This window comes from Camelus ferus, chromosome 3, assembly GCF_009834535.1.
Source record: "Camelus ferus isolate YT-003-E chromosome 3, BCGSAC_Cfer_1.0, whole genome shotgun sequence".
NCBI classification, from domain to species: Eukaryota; Metazoa; Chordata; class Mammalia; order Artiodactyla; family Camelidae; genus Camelus; species Camelus ferus.
In genome coordinates this window covers 6281951-6301693 of record NC_045698.1, presented here as the reverse complement: position 1 = coordinate 6301693, position 19743 = coordinate 6281951, and the positions used below count along the sequence as shown (strand labels likewise).

At 44.8% G+C, this 19743-nt stretch overlaps 1 protein-coding gene across 3 annotated transcripts in view; it reads left to right on the top strand.

The window, feature by feature from the left end:
• SEMA5A (semaphorin 5A) overlaps positions 1–19743 on the top strand; it is a 444249-nt gene that overhangs the window by 409297 nt on the left and 15209 nt on the right. For all 3 annotated transcript variants that reach the window (XM_032469911.1, XM_032469912.1, XM_032469908.1), the window contains 4 exons: positions 7197–7422; positions 10314–10532; positions 16295–16465; positions 17998–18153. In XM_032469911.1, the coding sequence (XP_032325802.1) occupies positions 7197–7422; positions 10314–10532; positions 16295–16465; positions 17998–18153 (772 nt within the window). The remainder of the gene's footprint in view (positions 1–7196; positions 7423–10313; positions 10533–16294; positions 16466–17997; positions 18154–19743) is intronic.

The window sequence follows — 19743 nt, the reverse complement described above, 5'->3', positions numbered from 1 at the left end:
CCTGCTGATGGATATTTGAGTGGTTTCCAGTTTGGGGCTATTACAAATAAAGCTGTTTTGAACATTCATGTGCAAGGATTTGTAGCAACAATTCCTTTTGCTCTTGGGTAAATACCTAGCAGGGAAATGTCCAGATCACATGGTAAGTTATGTTTAATTTTAGAGGAGAGTGTCAAATAGTTCTCAAAACAATTGTCCCATTTTACATTCCTACCAGCAGGGTGTGAGGGCATCCCCGTTGCTCTGCGAGCTCGCCAGCATTTGATGTTGTTAGGTTTGGGGTTTCTTCTGTTTTGTTTTGTTTTAGCTGTTCTAATACATGTGTAGTGGTTTACTTGTGGTTTTAATTTACTGTTTTCTAAAAAATGACATTGAGTATCTTTACATATACTTTTTGCCATCTGTGTATCTTCATTGGTGAAATGTCTCTTCATAACACTTGGTAGTTGTTTTTTAGTGTTGAGTTTTAATTTGTTTTATATCTGATGGATACGAGTCTTCTGTCAGACATCTGATTTGCCGATACTCTCTTGGGTGTGACTAGTCTTTTATTTTCTTAACAGTGTCTCTCAAAAGCAGAGGGTCCTGATTTTGACTATTTTTCTTTCTTTCATGAGTGATGCTTTTGGCATTGTATCTAGGAAATCTTTGCTTAACCTAAGGTCACAGAAATATTCTCCTAGGTTTTCTTCTAGAAGTTTTATGGTGTTAGCTATTGGGCTGTGATCCATTTGAGTTTATTGTCATAGGGAGAGCAAGCTGTTGATCAAAGTTCCCGGTTTCGCCTGTGGATAGCTAGTTGCTCCAGCACTACTTTGCTGCAGACTACTTTCTCCACTAAATTGCCTTTGTACCTTTTTGAAAAATCCATAACCCACGTACATATGGCTCTATTTCTGGGCTTTCCATTCTGTTCCTTTGCTCAGTCATTCGATTTTAATGCCACAGCACTTTGATTATTGGAGCTTTACAATGAATCTTGAAGTCAGGTTGTATAAGCCTCTAACAATGCCCTTTCTTTGCAAAAAGCTTTTGTTGTTCTAGATACTTTGTATTTCCATATGAATTTTAGAGTTCACTTGTCAAATTTTATTTTTTAAAACAGCCTTCTGGAATTGTAACTAAGATTCCTTTGATTCTGTAGCTCATTTAGAAGATTCAGTTTCCTTTAAGTGTACCAGTCATACACATATTTTGTGAGACTTATTCCTAAGTATTTCTTATTTTTGATAATATTATAAATGTCATTCTTTTAATTTATGACTGCTCATTGCTAGTACATAGGAACAAAATGAATATTTTATATTGATCTTATATTATTTAGCTTTTACAAAAACATGCAAGCTTTAACTTTTAAGTAAGATGTTGCTTATATGTTTTTAGTAGCTGTCCTTCGTCAGATTTAGGAAATTCATTTTTATTCCTAGTTGATTCAGAGTTTTTATAAGGAATGGACTTTTGGATCTTATCAAATGGTACTGTATTGAAATGATCTGTATCTGTTGAGATGTTCATATAGGTTTACTTCCCAGAATGTTAAATATGGTGAATTACATTGATCCAGTTTTAAACGTTACTGCAACCTTGCCCCCGTGACATCCTCCCTATGTAATAATGAGACATTAACTTTTTTATGTAGTTTGGAGTTTTGTTTATTAAAATCCTGTTATTCATTTTTGTATCTAAGTTCGTGAGGAATATTCACATGTAGTTTTCTTTTCTTCTAATATCTTTGTCTGGTTTTGATGTCAGATTAAAGCTGACCTCATAGAATGTTGTGTAGAGTTGATTTTATTTCTTGCATCTTCCGTGTTTCTACTTAATATCTTCAGTCTTCCTTCCAGCTCCTTGGACGTATGCAATACAATTATAATAACTATTTTTAAATGTTCTTGACTACAAATTCTGTCATCTATGTCATTTCTGTGCCAAGTTCAATTGACTAACTTTTCTCTTCATAATAGGTTGTTTTTTAACAGCTTCTTGGCATATCTGGTAATTTTAGATTAGATGTACGTGAGACACTGTGACCTTTTCCTTGTGCTTTGGACACTCTTGTATTTCCCCAAACATGCTAGAGCTCCTCTTTGAGACAAGATCAAGTTATGTGAAATCAGTGTGACCTTTTTGGTTTTTGCTTGTTTAAGCTTTGTTAGTTGAGATCGGGGCAGAGGTTGGTCTGGGATGATTTCTCCCCACTAGGGAAGCGAGACACTTCTTGGTACCCTAACGGATGCCAGTGAGTTAGGAAGCTTCTCAGGCTGGCTCTTAGGAGCAAGCACTTCTCCCAGTCCTTTGTGAGCCACATGCCCTGTTCCCTCTGATCTTCTTCGATGGATCTCTCCCCACCCATGTGTCGTTTCTTCCACCGGCTTCTCACAGCTGAATACTTGGGGGGGGGTGCAAAACGGTGAGGAGCTGGGGTTTTCTCCTTGTGCAGCCCTCTCCTTCTGAGAACCCCAGCTGCTTTAGCTTCCTTCAGTTCTCAGCTCTGCCTCTTCAGTCACTCTTTGTCCTCCACCACCACCTGGAAATCTTCTCAAGGTTGTAGGCTGGGTCCATTGTGGGGCTCATCTCATGTTTCCTTCACCTGGTGATCACTGTCCCTCATTGCCTAATGTCCAATATCTTCAGAACTGTTCATATATATGTATATATATCTGTTGTTTTTGGTGGAAGAGTTAATTCCATTTCTGTTGCCCAGCTTGGTTGGAAGCAGAGGTCATTCTGTGACATCACAATCTTGAGTGCATTATCCCCCTTTCCTTCCCTTTCTTGCTGGGATCACTAAACTGATTTCCTAGACCTCCTGTCAATCTTTGCTCTGTCTCCACAGGCTCCTGGGATCACAGATTGATGTCTGTGCACGTGCTTCGGTGCTTTGGCCCCTTGCAAGCACAATTGCGACACTTCCTTGTTTCTCTTATGCAGAACGGCTTTCTGTCTTGTGTGATGCACTTAGTTACTGAAAGAAAATTTGATAAGTGAATATGTAAGCCATGAGTATTCCATACGAGAATAGATTTAGTTCATACCTTCATCTATTGATAAAATCCCTTTAAGCGTGATTTTCTTACTTTGTGCCAAACACATGGTATCAACGTTCTGCTTGGATTGTCACCATTTATCTATTTCACTTTCAACTTATAGACTATGAGATATTTTTGTTTCCTCAGAGGAATAATAAACAGCAAAACAAGGAGAGCCCTGCTTAGCCATCTATTTTTTCCCCAAGTTTATGCAAATTCCACCAGAATGGGTTTATTTGTGAATTGATCGATATGACTTATCCAGTCATCAAAAGTTAGTATTATTATACTTAAGATTGCTAATATAAGATAAGTATGGCAGAGTTCTTGCTCTTGACAATTCTGCAGTCTGTTGGTGGAGGCAGAATTATAAATACACAAATGTCGGTGAAATACGTGCATTGAGTCTGTGAAACAGGCCTGAGATGCCGGTGGCCTGAGTTAGAAGAGACAGTTAAGGTGGGGAGGAGAGAAAGAGCCCCAGAAGCCATGTCTCTAGGACTTGGCCTAGAAGTGAGGGAGACCAGCAGGGAGCCCCCCCAGATTTTCATATTAAACTTTTGAATGTGTGGTTTTATCACTGTTGACTGGGACAGAGGAAACACAGGCAACGCATTTGGAGAATCGTTTAAAATTGCTTTAGTTATCACGCTTTTTTTTCCCTTTGTTGTTCTTGGCCCTTTTTTTTGCCCTTTTGCTGTTGTCTTCATTTTTATTTTTTTCCAGCTTTATTGAGAGATCATGGACACATAGCATTGTGTAGGTTTCAGGTGCACACTGTGTTGATTAGATACATTTATAAATTGCAAAATGATGACCACCATAGCATTAGCTACCACCTCCAACCTGGCACATAATTACCATTTCTTTTCTGTGGTGAGAAGGTTTAAGATCTACTGTCTCAGCGCCATTCAAGTATATGATACAGTATTATTAGCCATAATCACCATGCTGTACATTAGCTCCTTGTACTTACTAATCTTATAAAACTAGACGTTTGTACCCTTTGACCACCGTTTTCCCAACCCCCCAACCCCCAACCCCTGGTAACTTCCACTCCACTCTGTGTTTCTCTGAGTTTGTCAGTGTTAGATTCCACCTATGAGTGAAATCGTATAGAATTTATCCTTCTCTGTCTGACTTATTTCACTTAGCATAATACCCTCAAGGTCCAGCCAAGTTGTTGCAAATGGCAGGGTTTACTTCTTTCTCATGGCTGAGTAATATTCCACTGTGTGTGTGTGTGTGCGTGTGTGATCTTCTTTATCCGTTAATATGTTATTGGACCCTTAGGTCGTTTCCATATCTTGGCTGTTGTGAGTAATGCTGCAATGAACATAGTAGAGCAGACACCTCTGTGAGATCCTGGTTTTAATTCCCTTGGATGGACAGCAGAAGGGGGACCAATTTAGTGACCATTCTTATCTGCTGTTTTCCACCAGAATATTAAGAATCCTTTGTGGCAGGTGATAGTAGTTAGTTCCCTGAAATCACCTTTAGAATAAATTCTTTCTTAGCATTAATGTAACGCCACTCAATTATATTCAGATTTGGCTTCACTTGGGTCATCACAGTCTTTCTATTTGACTTCCAGCAGTGGGTCCTCAGTAAATTGCAGCACACGGGTTCTGTTACGCCTTACAACTACTCACCATTGAACTGAATCACTTTATGATTCAGGTCATTACTATCAAACAGGTCACTTATACTATTCCTCAGCATTTCATAATTGGATATTTCAGATGAATGCATCATAATGAAATCTTCCAAAGCTGTTGAAAAGAGGAGTCCTGAGACTCAAGTTGGATTTTGTACAACGAGGAGATAAAGGGACATAAGAACAGACTGTGTTATCGGAGGTTTAGGTCTAAGGAGCCAGAATTGATCTTCTTCCCCCTTGAGGTGTGCCCACGTCTGGGACACGTGAACCCCCACCCTGCCCTGCTGAGCATGTCACCAGCACACAGAGGCCAACCCAGGCACTGGAGCCAGCTTTAAAATATATGTTCCACTCATCTATTTCAAAAACAAAACTTTATCTCCACAGAAGAGGTGAAAGTTCTAGTTGTAAGGAAGCTCAGGACTGCTGCGAGTGTCCTCTGGGATTGTTTACCGAGACGTGGGATCGCACTGTTTTGCACGTGCTGTCCAAGTTGTGAACGCCTCAAGACCCGCGCTTTTTAAGCAGCGTCGTTAAGCACAGCTTTCGGTCCATTTCGGCAAGGAGCCCCTGGACAGCCAGGCTGGTGCCGAGCGGTGGAGGAAGACACGCGACCTTTTCAGTCTGGGGCTGACCGTGCTGCCACCCTGCGGGCCTGGAAGGTCCCAGAGCCGCTTTATTGCATTCCTGTCTCATGGTCTCCATTTCATTGTCTAGTCTTTCACACGATCGTGTTTATGGCATTCATTGGAGCTATTTTTTTCATTTAAAGGACAGCATCCAAAAGATGCTATAATAAAAGATGCTGCGAACAGAGGGAAATGCAGTCATCTGTCTTGCAGTGCGTGCTGGTGTGGAGGTGAGGGCGGCCGTGTGGGCCCGGGAAGGAATGCGAGAGGCATTGAAAAAAGCAGTGATGATCACTTACGTATTTCCTGCAACGACTCCTATGAAGCCACAAACATGAAGAGTCCTGAGTATTGTTCCTTGTAAGCATTTTTGAAAGATGGATTCTGAGTCAGTAAAACTCGTTCGAGTCACTGAAATCATGACAAAATAAAGTTTTAATAGGGCTTCCAGTTAAAGCTACTGCTGTGGACACATGTGGCTACTTTCTCTCCTGCTGAGAACTCATTTACACAGCGTTTCTGAGGCAGTTTTATTTTGAAAAGCATGAACCAAGTAACACAGTTCTTACCGCATCCACATATCTGACGGGAGGGGTGAACTCATGGCAAGTTCATAGCAACTGGACAACCACCCTCACAAAGCAGGAGAGCCCTGGGCTTGGGCTGGAAGGGGGTTGGACACGGAACAGAAATCCATCGATTCTCCACACCGCTCAGGTGCGGATGGGGTTCATCTAGCGATAAGTGTGAACGCTGGGTTTGGATGGAACCAGGAGTGCAGCACGCATGGTGGGAGATGGGAAGGCTGCATCAGTGCGGGAGACACAGGGAGCGGGGTACGGAGTAAAGAGCTGAATCCCTTTCCTTAGGGCTTGGATAAGGGGCGGTGCCTGCTACTGGAAGATGCTTCTTGTGGCTCGATGGGATAAATATCCGCATATGGAACTGAAAGGGTTGGGGGCAGCATTTTCCTAATAAATCTTAGAGAGTTAACTCCTACTTTATATGCATGTTTAGCATTGGTAAAATTATTTTAAAAGCATGGCCGTAATTGGGTGTATTATGGGTTGTGAGTTTTCCCTCTCATGAGACATCCTTTATTATCGAATAGAAGGACTGTGATCTAGGGCTGTGCTCAAGGTCAGACTGTGGCCTCCGTAGATTTGGCCTTGTTGCTGAAGAATAACAATTCTTGCCAAATTAACCATCCTAAATTTATAGTCCTAAATTCCATCACCCAGAAATGGCATGCCCCACTTGCCAGGGTCCTCCCACCTATGTTTGTAAGGGAGGAACCTGGTACTGAGGAAAGGGAGGTGAGATTGAGACATGCCGTCAAGGTATTAACCAGAGAAATCTTGTAAAAATTTCTTGTAGATTAAGTTATCATATGTTGTGTTGTCATGTGGATAGCTGCCGTCTTAACACTTTGAATCTGTGATCTCAGGGCTGAAACTATTCATTAATCTCAAACTCAACATAATGTGGCCCCAAAAAGCAAATTCTGGTTCCATCATTGTAACTATAATCTTTTAAAAAAACAACTAAACTTAACATCAGAATAATCAGCATTTTCGGTCACTTATTAAGTGAAAGACTGTTCGGGGATCACCATTTTTTTTCCACATACAGTTACATTTATTGTCTCATTCTCACTGTCGGCACAGAAACCACGCAGATTCCTTTTGCAGTTAACCTGAACACTGAGCGTTTTCTTCAATGCCCAATCTGACAAACAGCGTGCTTTTAACTTTGTGGAGTGGCTGGTGGGTGTCAGGATCTGAAGTCTGGAAGAGCCCTGTCTTTCACTTAAGGAAGGAAGCCACTGGCTCTATTTCTGCCGTCTGAGATGCTCACGCTCTGCCTTGTCTCCTCCAGGAGTACCAGCCTTGTAATTCGAACCCGTGCCCGGAGCTGAAGAAGACCACGCCCTGGACGCCCTGGACACCCGTCAACATCTCGGACAACGGGGGCCATTACGAGCAGAGGTTTCGATACACGTGCAAGGCCCGCCTGCCTGATCCCAACTTGCTGGAAGTGGGAAGACAGAGGATTGAGATGCGGTACTGTTCCAGTGACGGGACCAGCGGCTGCTCCACCGACGGTGAGTGGCGACTCCGTAGGGACTGAGCCACTTCCACAAGCAGGCGTTCCATCTCAGCTCTGAGTTCAGAGAAGAGCCTGGGGGGCGGGTGGAATTTCCTTTTGATTAGAACAATCTTTATAACAACAGTCTCTCTAGAGCAGAACTGGCTTTACAACAAATGGATGGGTCAGATCATTACTATAAAAACTCAGTTCCATGTCGAGGTGGTCCTGTTTCTTCAACCCTTGAAATAACACTGTATTTTTAGTAGGTCAAGAATAGTTCATGGGAACTTTATTTAGTATCAGAAAATATATTGAGGAAGGCTCAGCGTCCTTCCAGAGTTCTTCTGGCTCTGAAAGGTCGGCTGCCAATAAGCTTTTCCTTTTTTAATCTCAGAACTGGACAAAGACAACAGAAGTGCATCTCTATGTTTATAGCCATAAAAGCATCTTTCTGTTAAAAAGTACATGTGGTCCTTTAATAGTCTTTGAAATTCCTTTGCCCCTTGCAGTCATATAAATCCCTTCAAAGCCATATGACTCATGTAGGCAGAGCCCAGACGTGGACAGGCAGGTGCTCTCCCTGCCTGGCCTTGATGCTGACTGGTCAGCTCACCTCAGGCTACTCACTTGCTCCCCCTGGAGCTCAGGTGTCTTAACTGCAGGAAAGTGCGGGAGGCTGGCCATCCCACAAAGATTAATTTCTTCCTTCTTTAAAAGCAGAAATGAATCTTCTTCTGTCATCTCCTTCTTTATCTCTCCTGTCATTCTCATCTAACTTAACAAAACCTGTCCAATTCTAAGAAGCAAATAAGTGCTCACAGAAGGTTCTTGGAGCACAACTTGATGAGAACAGGAGTAGTAACGTCTTGCACTAGAACACTTGAACATTTCTTGCCCTTTTATATTTATGATCCTACCTGATTCTCCCAACGTAGCTGTGATTTAGAAAGCCAGTCAGCACCAAAGTCATTTTTAAGAAGGAGCTTTAGGTTTACCCAGAGTGGTTGGCCTTGAAGAACCACAGCGCTGGTGAGTTGCCATGTTGGGCTGACGTGAAGGGATAAGTTCATGTTGGTGCCATGAACTCCCTCCCATGTTGCCAGAAGGAACCTCTTATGTAGCATGGCTCTGGGGGAGGGCTGCACAAATGTCACGGATCTCGGTGACCCCTCCTGGGAGCTGCTGAACACCCAGGGCAGCTTGGAGCTGCCAGCCTGGATGCTTGGAGGCCCAACAGTTGCCCTCAAGGTCCACTCCTGGTCATATTCTCACGGACATTAACTGACTCCTGACCTCAAACTGTTCTGCTCACTGTAGTTCAGCAACCATACGAGCTTGTTCATTGTTTCTTGAGAAAAACAACGTCTGCTTTAGTGAAGAATTTGGTGTGATTAAGTCTGCAATTTAACTCAGAGAAATAAACACCCACCAGCTAGAAAATCAAGCAAAATGATATTCGCTCCGATTAATTCTGTAAAATCCTGCTTTAGTGAGAAGAGCAAGGCATATGATGGAATACCAAGAGACAGACAACTTAAGGCCCATTTTAAAGATCTAAATACCACGAGGAATGGCCTTGTCATCTCGTTAGGCTGTGAGATAAAGTACAAAATGCCCAGCTGAATGTGAATCTCAGACATTTTTAAGAATTTTTTTAGTGTAAGCATATCTCATGAGGCTTTTTTTTTTAGTAAGTATATGCTATGCGATATTTGGTACATATTTATCCTAAAATCTTATTTCTTATTTATCTGAAACTAAAATTTAACTGAACAGCATGTGTTTTGTTTGCTAAACCTGGTGACCCTGTCTCCAACTCAGTCACTTACTCCCTTATTTCAGAGCAGGCTGTGAGCTTTGTGTGCCATCATTCAACGTTAAGAAAAAAAGAGAAAATGAATAACAGCCTTTCCTTATACATTAAGTTTATTCTCTTTTCTGAACATATATTTTTAAATCCTTCCATTCAGGTGTATACAAAACCAAAGCTAATATTATTTTAAACGATAGCAGTCTAAGCTAAGGCCAGTGCTGATATACATGTGTATATCTTCTGTTTCCTCCAAAATTACATCGTAGGCGTGGATAAAAAGCGCTTCATCTTTCTTGTGTCTTAATGGCTTCAGGTTCTAATGATCATCCACAGGGTTTGGTATTGATATCCTGAGAGTACAAAATGGGGCTTGTTTGCCTCCGACCACACAAACTGAGACTAAATTGTGTTCTTTATTGATTAGCCACAAAGTACTGGCTCATCCCAGGAAAAGGTTTTCCAATCCATTTTCTCTGAAGAGCATCCCGCCTCAGTTTCTGAGCCAGAGTTTTCAAACAAACGAAAAGGAACTTTGAACAGTGGCTCGGACTGTTCACACATCGGCCTTCTCACCCGTCCCCAGGACTTGGTGGCATACTTTGAGATGTTTTTGTTAAAACTTCTGTCACATTGCCTACACTGAGAAAATGACTGAGTCTTTTTTAATTGTAAGTCAGTAGGCATTTTCATCAAAATGAACGTGAGTTGCACGAGCAGTTTGTTGCAGAATTTCCAAAGGAAGTGAGAAAGGCGTATCTTCTTTGTAAGGAATTTCTCAGAACAGTAAGTCCCCTATCACAATAACCCTGTTACTTGTATAAGGACTTTGCCACATTCACAAACTGAGTTCTTGGCTGCTCCCCTATTTAATAGCAATTGCAGGGAAAGAAGATTGAGCTATAGGAGATTATCACCCGAAGTACAATTTTTTTTTCTTTCTTTGCTTCTAAAGTAGGAAAAGTGTTCAGCTGATTTCTCAGAGTGTAGGTGCAGAAGCAAAGCAGACAGTGGATCCAGAATGAACATTCCTTTGGACTTCGACCACTCTGGGAACTCCTAACACAGTCTGCCTTTGGCCATTTCCTTGGCAGGTCTTTCTGGGGATTTCCTGCGAGCTGGGAGGTACTCTGCCCACACCGTCAATGGGGCCTGGTCAGCCTGGACATCGTGGTCCCAGTGCAGCCGAGACTGCAGCCGGGGCATTCGGAACCGGAAACGAGTTTGCAACAATCCTGAGCCCAAGTACGGGGGCATGCCTTGCCTGGGCCCGGCCTTGGAATACCAGGAGTGCAACATTCTGCCTTGTCCAGGTGCGTGGACTGAGTGATCTCGAACGGATGTAAACACCAAGGGCCTTGGAAGACCTCCTCTCTCAGATTCCGTGGCTTTATGTTTGAGGTACAATCTGTGATAGATAGATAGATAGATTTCTATATATAATATAGAAATATAAATAATATAGATAGATTTATATTTGTTAAATTATATATTTGTCTTTATACCAACTGCACTGGTATAAGGACAGATATAACCTAAACTGGATTATATTCATCTATTTCTTCTGATTTAAAAGAAACTGAAGCATTCTCGGAGCCCCTGTAAGGGATGGTGGGCTCCAGGCACTGTACCTCATGGAGAAGTGGGCTGTGGTACCATGGTCTGGAGTGATCTGTCGTGTCCTTGAAACTGGAGGCTGGCCCCTCCCAGACTCTGATGGGCCCAGCCCTCCAGGAACGGGCCTCCGTTCATACCACAGAGTATGTCACATACCACTCTGGTGAGTGACAGTCATCAGCGGTGACCCACCAGAAGCCTACCTTCGATTTTGGTCAGAGTGAGCGCTCCAGGGGGGCAGGGGCTGCCGTGACCCTCCCGCTCTCTGCAGTGTCCGCAGCTCCCAGTGCGGGCCTGGCTCACACAGCGCCAGGGATGGTTGTGAGTGGTGGGAAAATGAGCAGCGGCTTGCTTGATCTTCCTTTCTTCGTTCATTCCGTTTTTCAGCAAACATTTTTGGATCACCCATTCTGTGCCACTCGGAGTAAACAGAGCTGCGGTGGTGAGAACCAGGTCAGAATGGAACTTAAGAGTTTAGTGAGCAAGCATCCTGTGAATAATGTCAACCCAGTGTGGTCACAGCTGTTGGGCTGATGAGACGATGTAGTGGCTCCATCAGCCAGGGACCCACTGAGCTGGGATCGTGGCCCTGAGCAAGCTGCCCCTGGACTGAGTCTGGAGGGACAAATAAGAGTTGGCCATACAGATGGGCAAGGATGGAGAAAGAGGATAATTCCCAGTGCTGTGCGCAGCGCTTTTAAAGGCACAGAAGCCTGCAAGTACCACATCTTTTTCTGTAGGTGCAAACAATGTTCTGAGTTCCTTAAGCAAGGAACTGGCTCATAGCAGGGCTTAGCGAGCATCTGTTGGATGGATAGATAGATGGTTGGATGAATGAGTACATGGGTGGATTGGTGGAGAGATAGATGGATGGATAGATGGGTGGATAGATGGATGAACTAATAAACATGTACGTTAAACTGAAAATACACAGTTCCCGGCTTTGTCTCTGAGACTCCCAATAATGCCCCTGCTCCTCCAGCTGCTCAGCTCCTCCTCGGCTGTCTCTGCCTGAATTTCTCCAGCCTCCTGAGACTCTTCCCTCCCAACTGCCCAGCTTTCCTGGCCAAGTGATGCCTGCGGGCTGGGAAAGGTCACAGAGCCGTTTCTTTCCCACAGCCCCAGCATGGACAGTGTAAGGACTCTTCCCAGGGGCTGAGAGAGAGCCTGTGGGGCAACATTATTAGACTGGGATCCATGCAGTAAAGTGGGACCGGGGGGCCATCCTGGGAACGTGAGCATCCACCCATGCACTCTTCCTCCCCGGCTCCACACGCACGTCCTCACTGCCGTCAGCAGAACGTGCAGACTCCTCGAGACGCTTAGATGCTGCCCTGGTCCCTGAGACCCAGGCTCAGACAGATGCGTCTCAGAGACATCTCATTAACATGATCTAGCGGCTGTTTTTATTTTAGTTGATTTGATGGTCAGGCCAGTATCATGTATACATAACCTTAATGTCTTGAAATAGCTCTGTCTTCATTTTCTTTTTGAAAGCCAAGATTCCACAGAGGGTTGTGGAAACAGTCAGAGTGGCCTCCTCACTTGCCCCTTGGGAATGGATGAGTTCAGGGGGCTGAGTGGGGCAAATGTCGATTTCTCCCCCACCCCCTAGAAAATTCCTGACACAAGACAGGATGTAACTCGGCAAGGAGAGGTGGGAGGCTCTCAGGGCCGTGGGTGCTGAGCTGCCCCGCCAGTTACAGGGCTGTTTTTGCCTCACTGGGGACACTTTCCTCCCTCTGAATCCGTTCCTCCTTCATCCTGTTGGGTCCACAATAAACAGTTACAAATGGGCACCATATTTTATTTAAAAATAAGTTGTCTCATTATGCTTAAGTTTGAAAATAAATCTAAGACCAGAGAAATGTAAAATACTTTTTAAATTAATCAGTGATGGTTTTGATCTCCAATTCTGATGTGTATCAAATGCTGCCATAAGGGTTTAGAGCTGAGCCCCTGATCCTTACTCATCTTCTATGGTTGGTCTGACTCGGACCTTCACCTGCATGCTACCTCCGTCACGGAGAAATGGCGGGCCTTTCTCCTTCACTCCTTTTCCTCAGCTCATGTTTGGTTCAGAACTGATTCCAGACCATGGCTGACAAAGGTAGAGACAGCAGATGGTTCTTTGTTGCTAAGTAATGTTACAATCCCATAAAATAATGTAGCTCTTCTTTGCGAGGAAGACAGTAAGCCTGAGGAAGAAGGAACCGTGACTGAGAATCTCACAGAAGGGAAACTTCTGAATCTAAGCCGTGAATTCAGACAGGTGCGTGTTCGGCGGCTAACCTTGGTTAGGCCCCTGCGGTGTGCTTACCTCTCTGTCCATGAAATCCTTGAGTCCACACTGTGTTCTGTAAACTGCAGGTGACCAAAAAGGAACTTAAGACATTGGTTCTGTCCTAAAGGAGCCCTGAGGCTGCTGGGGTTTGGGGTGGCGGGGGAGCCTGGTGCAGGAAACTTCTGCTCGGAGATCCTCAGAGGAGCCCAGAGCACAGCTGTCCTTCAGTGAAGACCGGGGTGGCCCGGGCCTCGGTGCACTGGGGAGTCGGTATCAAACATCCCCACGACGTGCGGGACTGTAAGTGTAGGCCTTTCTGTCTCTGCCAGCCCACGGGATGCCCGACACTCGGACATTCCTTAGTTTTACTTTGCTCTTTCCATTGCGAGTCATTGTACTTTTTATTTAGATTTTACTGTAGTGGGTGGTGTATTCAGCTAGAACCAGAATTTTTAATCTTCTTCTCTCAAATGACTTAATCTATAAATTTCATTTGATCAAAGATAATTTCCTATAGTTAATTGCTTTGATTCCCAGAAAGAAACATGGATCTAAGCTTTTCGGTATTTGTCTGATCTTCCCGTGAGCCAGTCTTTCTTGGTCAATGAGAAGCTCCCCACGCGACTTTTACTGATGTGATGAAAGTTCCGTGACACCCTGAACCGTGTGCCTGTCCTGGGTTCGGCCTGCCAGGAGCCAGTCCTGCTCCCACGCATCCCCTCTGCGGCCTGACCTCTCTGTGCCGCGGGCCCTGCATTTCCAGGACACGCCCCACGGCAGTGTTGAGGAAGGGGCGATGCTGAGTTAGTATCATCATCATCATCATCATCATCATCATCATCACCATCATCATCACTAGCATCATTAGCAGCAAGGGAAGCGCTCAGACACTCAGCCCCGCTCTGTCCCCCGGTGGGCCAGGCCCTGAGTGGTGACTCACACTTTTTTGTTCCCTTGACTTCAGAATCCCTGCCTCCCCATGAAGTTCTAATGCTCCTGCACAGGGAAGACTATTTCATTAAGCTTTGTATTCTGTAATTTCTATTTTAAAAATACATTAGCCTTCCTAATACAAAACCTTATTACAATATTTAATGTCCCTTTTCATCCAGGACAGACCACCATCTCCTTGTCTCCGAGGAGAAGGCTGAGGCTTGGAACACAAGCACAGAGCTAAGAGGACGGGAAGTGGAGACTGGATTGGAGCTGGGCTGGGGGCACGGGGCGGTTACAGGCCAGAGTGGCTCCCTGACGGTGAAGTGGCTGAAGGTTCCTTCTGATTTCCCGTCATGCTGGGAGGACCTGTTCCCCCAGCACTTGACATACCCCTCAGGGCAATGACACTGAAGTGGTGGAAGTTCGTGTGACCTTGTGGTTTAAACTGGCAAGTGGAAAAGTTTCAGCAACTGGGCTGTGTCACAGATGCTCCAGCAAACTGTTCACAGTTCCAACAAGAAGCATCTTTTCCTCTGTTAAACAAGGAACGATTTGGTGCCAAGGGAATTTATCAAGATACCAGGAGGTCAGTTGGTGGGGGAGGGGGGGAAGTTAGGATGAGATATTAATTGGTGTAAATATTAGTTAAAATGTGGACGGGTATAAATACTGTTTGAAATAGTGCAAGGAACTGTGTACATTCATCTTTCGGTCACCAGCTTCCTGCCATGTCTAGTGGACCCACGTGACCATGAGACAATCGTGATTATAGAATGACTGTGTGACCAAAAGCATTTAGTCTTTGGATATTTGTAAATTCTGTTATTGGGCTACTGTTGTAGGAAAATTTAACACGAAAGCCACCCTTTGTATGAATCTCTAAGTGCACGATGTAGCCCTGTCCACTGCAGACACGGTGTCGCAGAGCGGACCTCTAGGACTGTGCTCGTCGCGCTGACCTGAGACTTCATACCCCTTGAACAGCACCTGTCCACTCCCCCTCCTCCAGCCCCAGGCAACCACCGCTCCACCTTCTGCTTCTATGAGCTTGACCATTTAGATTCCACATAGAAGTGGGGTCACGTGGCAGTTGTCTTTCCGTGACTGGCTTATTTTCACTAGCGCAGAGTCCTCTCGTTTCATGCATTTTGTGGCGTATGACAGGATTTCCTTCTACTCTGACTGAATAATATTTCATTATAAATTATGTAATGATAAAATACCACTTTTTCTTTATCCATTCACCTATCAATGAACGTCATTTGCATTACTTCCATATACTGGCTCTCGTGTGAACATGGGGCTGCAGGTGTCTGCGATCTTGATTTCAGTTCCTTTGGGCAAATACTCGGAAGTGGCATTGCTTCATCTTATGGTTGCTCTGTTTCTGCATCTTTGAGGAACCACCGTGCTGTGTTCCCTGGTGGCTGCGCCATTTTGCATTTGCACCCACAGCCTACAAGTGTTCCATTCTCTCCAAATCCTCACCAGCACTGTTATCTATTATTATCTTTTTCCTATAATACCTATCCTGACAGGGGTGAAGTGATGTCTCATTGTGGTTTTGAATTGCATTTCCCTGATAATTAGTGATGTCAAGTATCTTTTCACGTTGACCGTCCTGGCTCGTCACGTGATATGAAAAGCATGTAGCTCTTAGATTACGCGGTTGGTTCTCATTTGGGCTCTGACACCATCAAGACAAAGCGTTAGAGCCTTCCTGAGCCTGACCGCCACGTGCACATCTGGACACGCAGGCTTTGTCACGGCTGCTATTCCAAGGCACGGTGACTTTTCTGTGCCTCAGTGTGTGGTGTGCGAACATCTGTACTACAGACCAACTTCAGCTCAGGTTACAGACAGAGAAAAACTGCCAGCAAGCATTTCCCTCCTACCCCGCCCCCCTCAAGAATAGATATGGAGGAGGGGTTTTGAAAATTTTACAGTCTAGGCAGACATGCGTTCATTGCAAGGAAGAACACTGCCATGTACACAGCGTTCCCTGCAGTCTGATACACCCATGCTGGCGTATTAGATGCTTACAAACACTGCCTGAAAGAATGGGAGGAACTGGAAGAACATGGGGAGGAATATGCAAAGCCAGGTGGAGGCCCCCAGGTACCCCCTGGGAGCGCTCAGTGGTGTACACGACACCTTCCTGCAGGGCAGACTCTGCAGCCACGTCAGGTCGGTCAGATTGGGATTTCAGAAGTGGTGTGACTTTGTGTCCCTTCCCAGTGGACGGCATGTGGTCTTGCTGGTCCCCCTGGTCCAAGTGCTCAGCAACATGCGGAGGTGGACACTACATGAGGACCCGCTCGTGCACAAACCCAGCCCCCGCCTACGGAGGCGACATCTGCCTGGGGCTGCACACGGAAGAGGCGCTCTGTAACACGCAGCCCTGCCCCGGTAAGCCGCCCCCGCCCTGCCCACTGCCTGGTGTCGGGACAGATGCACCCTTCTCCTTGATGGAGAAATGGTGGAATTGATGAAGTCACATCACAATAGGTACCCGCACTGCTGAGGGTGAACCGACTTCATAACACGTTGTCCCACAGGGGAACACTTCTCACCTTCAGGTAGTTAACTACTCACAGGTGATAACCAAGCTTTCTTAACATGTGTAACCAGGTAACTGGATCCGACATTCTGCTGCTGATAATCGGGGGGGGGGGGGGAGCCAGGAGAGACTTTGTGAAACTGCTTCCTAGGAAGACCCCCCAGGACCATGAGCCGGGGGTCCGGGCTGGAGGCTGGCAGGCACAGGGGCCCCAGGGATGCCCAGCCGTGGCTTCCCCGTCCAAGAGTCAGCTTTGTTTTCTCACTAAAGTACCGCTTGGGATGAAAAGGAGACACTCGCCTCTGAGTCTAACTTCTACTTTGAGACACTCATTTATACATATATTTCTAACTTGCTCCTGCAGATCCTTCTGGAAGGTCCCATTTATATTGAAAAGTGCCTAAGACCCAATTGTCAGTCATTCCCAGAATGAGCACTTCACATATTTCTAAGGGAAAATTGTACTCTTTAAAATGGATCAAAACACAAGTTTGGTTTCTGAACTTTCCCCTAACTGCAGACAACGCTTAAATTTAAAAAAAAAGGAAAAAAGCCAACTGCATAGAACAAAATCTTTTTTTATGTTATTGATATTTCATAAATAATATTGTGTTCATTTTTTAACCTCCTTACTTAAAATATGAGTGTCAGTCCTCTCTTTTCACATATCTGTAGGCCTGAGTGAATTTAACAAAATCCTAGTGAATCTTCCACTTCGGGGTGAAGTGACCTTAGCTGGCCCATCCTTGGGCCTTGACCCAGACTTGTGCATTGATCGTGTGTGCTTCAGTGACAGAAAACACAGGATAAAATGAATTCTGCCACAAGCACAGCCTGCCTTTGGTGCACTGACCATGCAGAATTGTTTTCATAACAGGAGAGAAAGTGCCTGTAGTAGCTTGAACCCCCTTTCAGCATCCAGGGCTTTCTCATGGGCACACCGTCATCTCTTTTGTCCGAGCACTGAGACCTGGAGGAATTTTGCTGGGCGGCGTTTGAGGGTCGCTCTTCACAGTGAGCATGACCCTATAGGAGTGGTGTCTGCAGTGATCATTTCTCCCCCGACGGTGGAAAGAAAGGCCGTGCACAGCCAGACCTCATGGATTGGCTTAGAGTGTCTAATACAGTTACTTTAGAGCATTAAAATAATGTGGGTTTTAGAAAATGTATTTTAAGCAATTATTTCTAATCAAAGATGTACGAGTTCTTTTATTCATGCTCCTGGACTGGTCAGAAGACACAAGTCCATTTTATTTATACACAGACCCATTAAAAACACCACACGGGAACTTAAAGTAACATAGATAAGCCGACAGTGCTTCCAGGATGGTTGATCTTAGTGGGCATTTTTGCCACATCTCCCCTCTTCCTGCCACTGCAGAGAGCTGGTCGGAGTGGTCAGACTGGTCCGAGTGTGATGTGTCTGGAGTCCAGGTCCGCGTCCGCCAGTGCATCCTGCTGTTCCCCGTGGGAAGCCAGTGTTCCGGAAACACCTCGGAGAGCCGGCCGTGTGTTTTTGATTCCAATTTCATCCCAGGTAAGGGGGTTGGGGTGGTGCTTATCCATGTGAACAAAATTGTTTTCAGCATTTCAGGAGGAAACGATTCGTAGGTCGGAGTTTTTATCTGTTCTTTGAGGTCCTGTTTGGTGAAACAGTGATGCTTCAGTCTTGTGGTTTCAAGGTGATCAGAGATTTATGCATAACTGCGGTTGTAGATTTTAATTTAGGCCTTAAGTTTTAAGATTTTTTAAGCACAGTGTCTTCTACAATTTATTGACTATAACAGAGTCAGAATAGCTTGTTCAAAAAATGAAAATTTGGTTGTTTTAATATTAGGTTAAATGCTTTGGCAATGCTGTGTGTATGTGTGTGCACAGAGGAAAAATGGCCATTCTCATCACACAACCTCAGTGTATTAGGGAAAGTGGAAACCTGTCCTTGCCGTCATCTTGGAGAAGAGGTTGGCTGGCCCTGTTGCTACAGGCTTTTCTGTGTGAAATTGATGTTTAGTTATTAGTGAAGGTCTGTCACCTGCCGCGTGCTTACGGGAGGCATGGTCCTGGGCACTTATCAATCATTTCACATACGCCCACTGTGCGCCTTAGGACTCCCACAGGGACCAAAGCAGAGACCACTTCTTACAAGGTTATAAATAATACCTTGTTTTCCTCTATTTATGGAAAAGGTAATAATATTTTAGAAAAAACTATCAGCTTCAGCCTCATAAGCTTCACCTCAAGTCTCCTGTGGCCTAGAACTGCAAGAGGATTTATTGGGGTTTTTAAATTTTTTTTGTTTTGTCTTTTGGGGGAGTAATTAGGTTTATTTTTTTTATTTATTTAATGGAGATACAGGGGATTGAACCCATGACCTCATGCATACAAAGCGTACACTCCACCACTGAGCTATACCCTCCCCCCGCTGAAAGGTCCCTTTCCTAAGCATGTTCTTTTTTTATAGCGGGGGGGGGCGCTTACAGGGAGGAAATTAGGTTTATTTATTCATGTACTTTTTTAATGGGCATACTGGGTATTGAACCCAGGACCTTGTACATGCTAAGCACACTCTCTACCACTGAGCTATGCCCTCCCCACCCTCAGAGTGTTTATTATTGTTGCTTCCTTTGTAACCAGAGACATATTTTTAATTCTCATGATTGAACAGAAGATCAGTACAGGAGAGGGTAGCCTTCCTGGACTCCTGGAATGGTGTTTATCCTTGGGGGTTCGACGTTTGCGTGGATCTCTCCTTTTACTGGCGTCTTCCTTGTGGGTTTCACGTGGGGCGTGGCCAAGAGCACGAATGGGCTCTGTCACAAGTTGTTGTGACCGCTTCCTCTGAGTTCTGGGGCAGTGATCCCCCGCTATAGGGCAAGTGACAGTACTGGCTTTGACGAGACAAAACCTCCGAGGCGGGAGCCCCAGGCAGACACAGTAGGTTTCCACAGCTGGCAGAATACATTGTAACAGAAAATCAGCACATACTCTGGCCTTGTTTTGAAACTAGTGCCCTGGTTTTGCCCAAGAGACCACAGCATTTTCTTTTTGTGATCATGAATTTCACCCCTTCCCAATCAAGGTGACCTTGATCAAACACAGCTGCAGTTGATTAAAATGAACAAACACA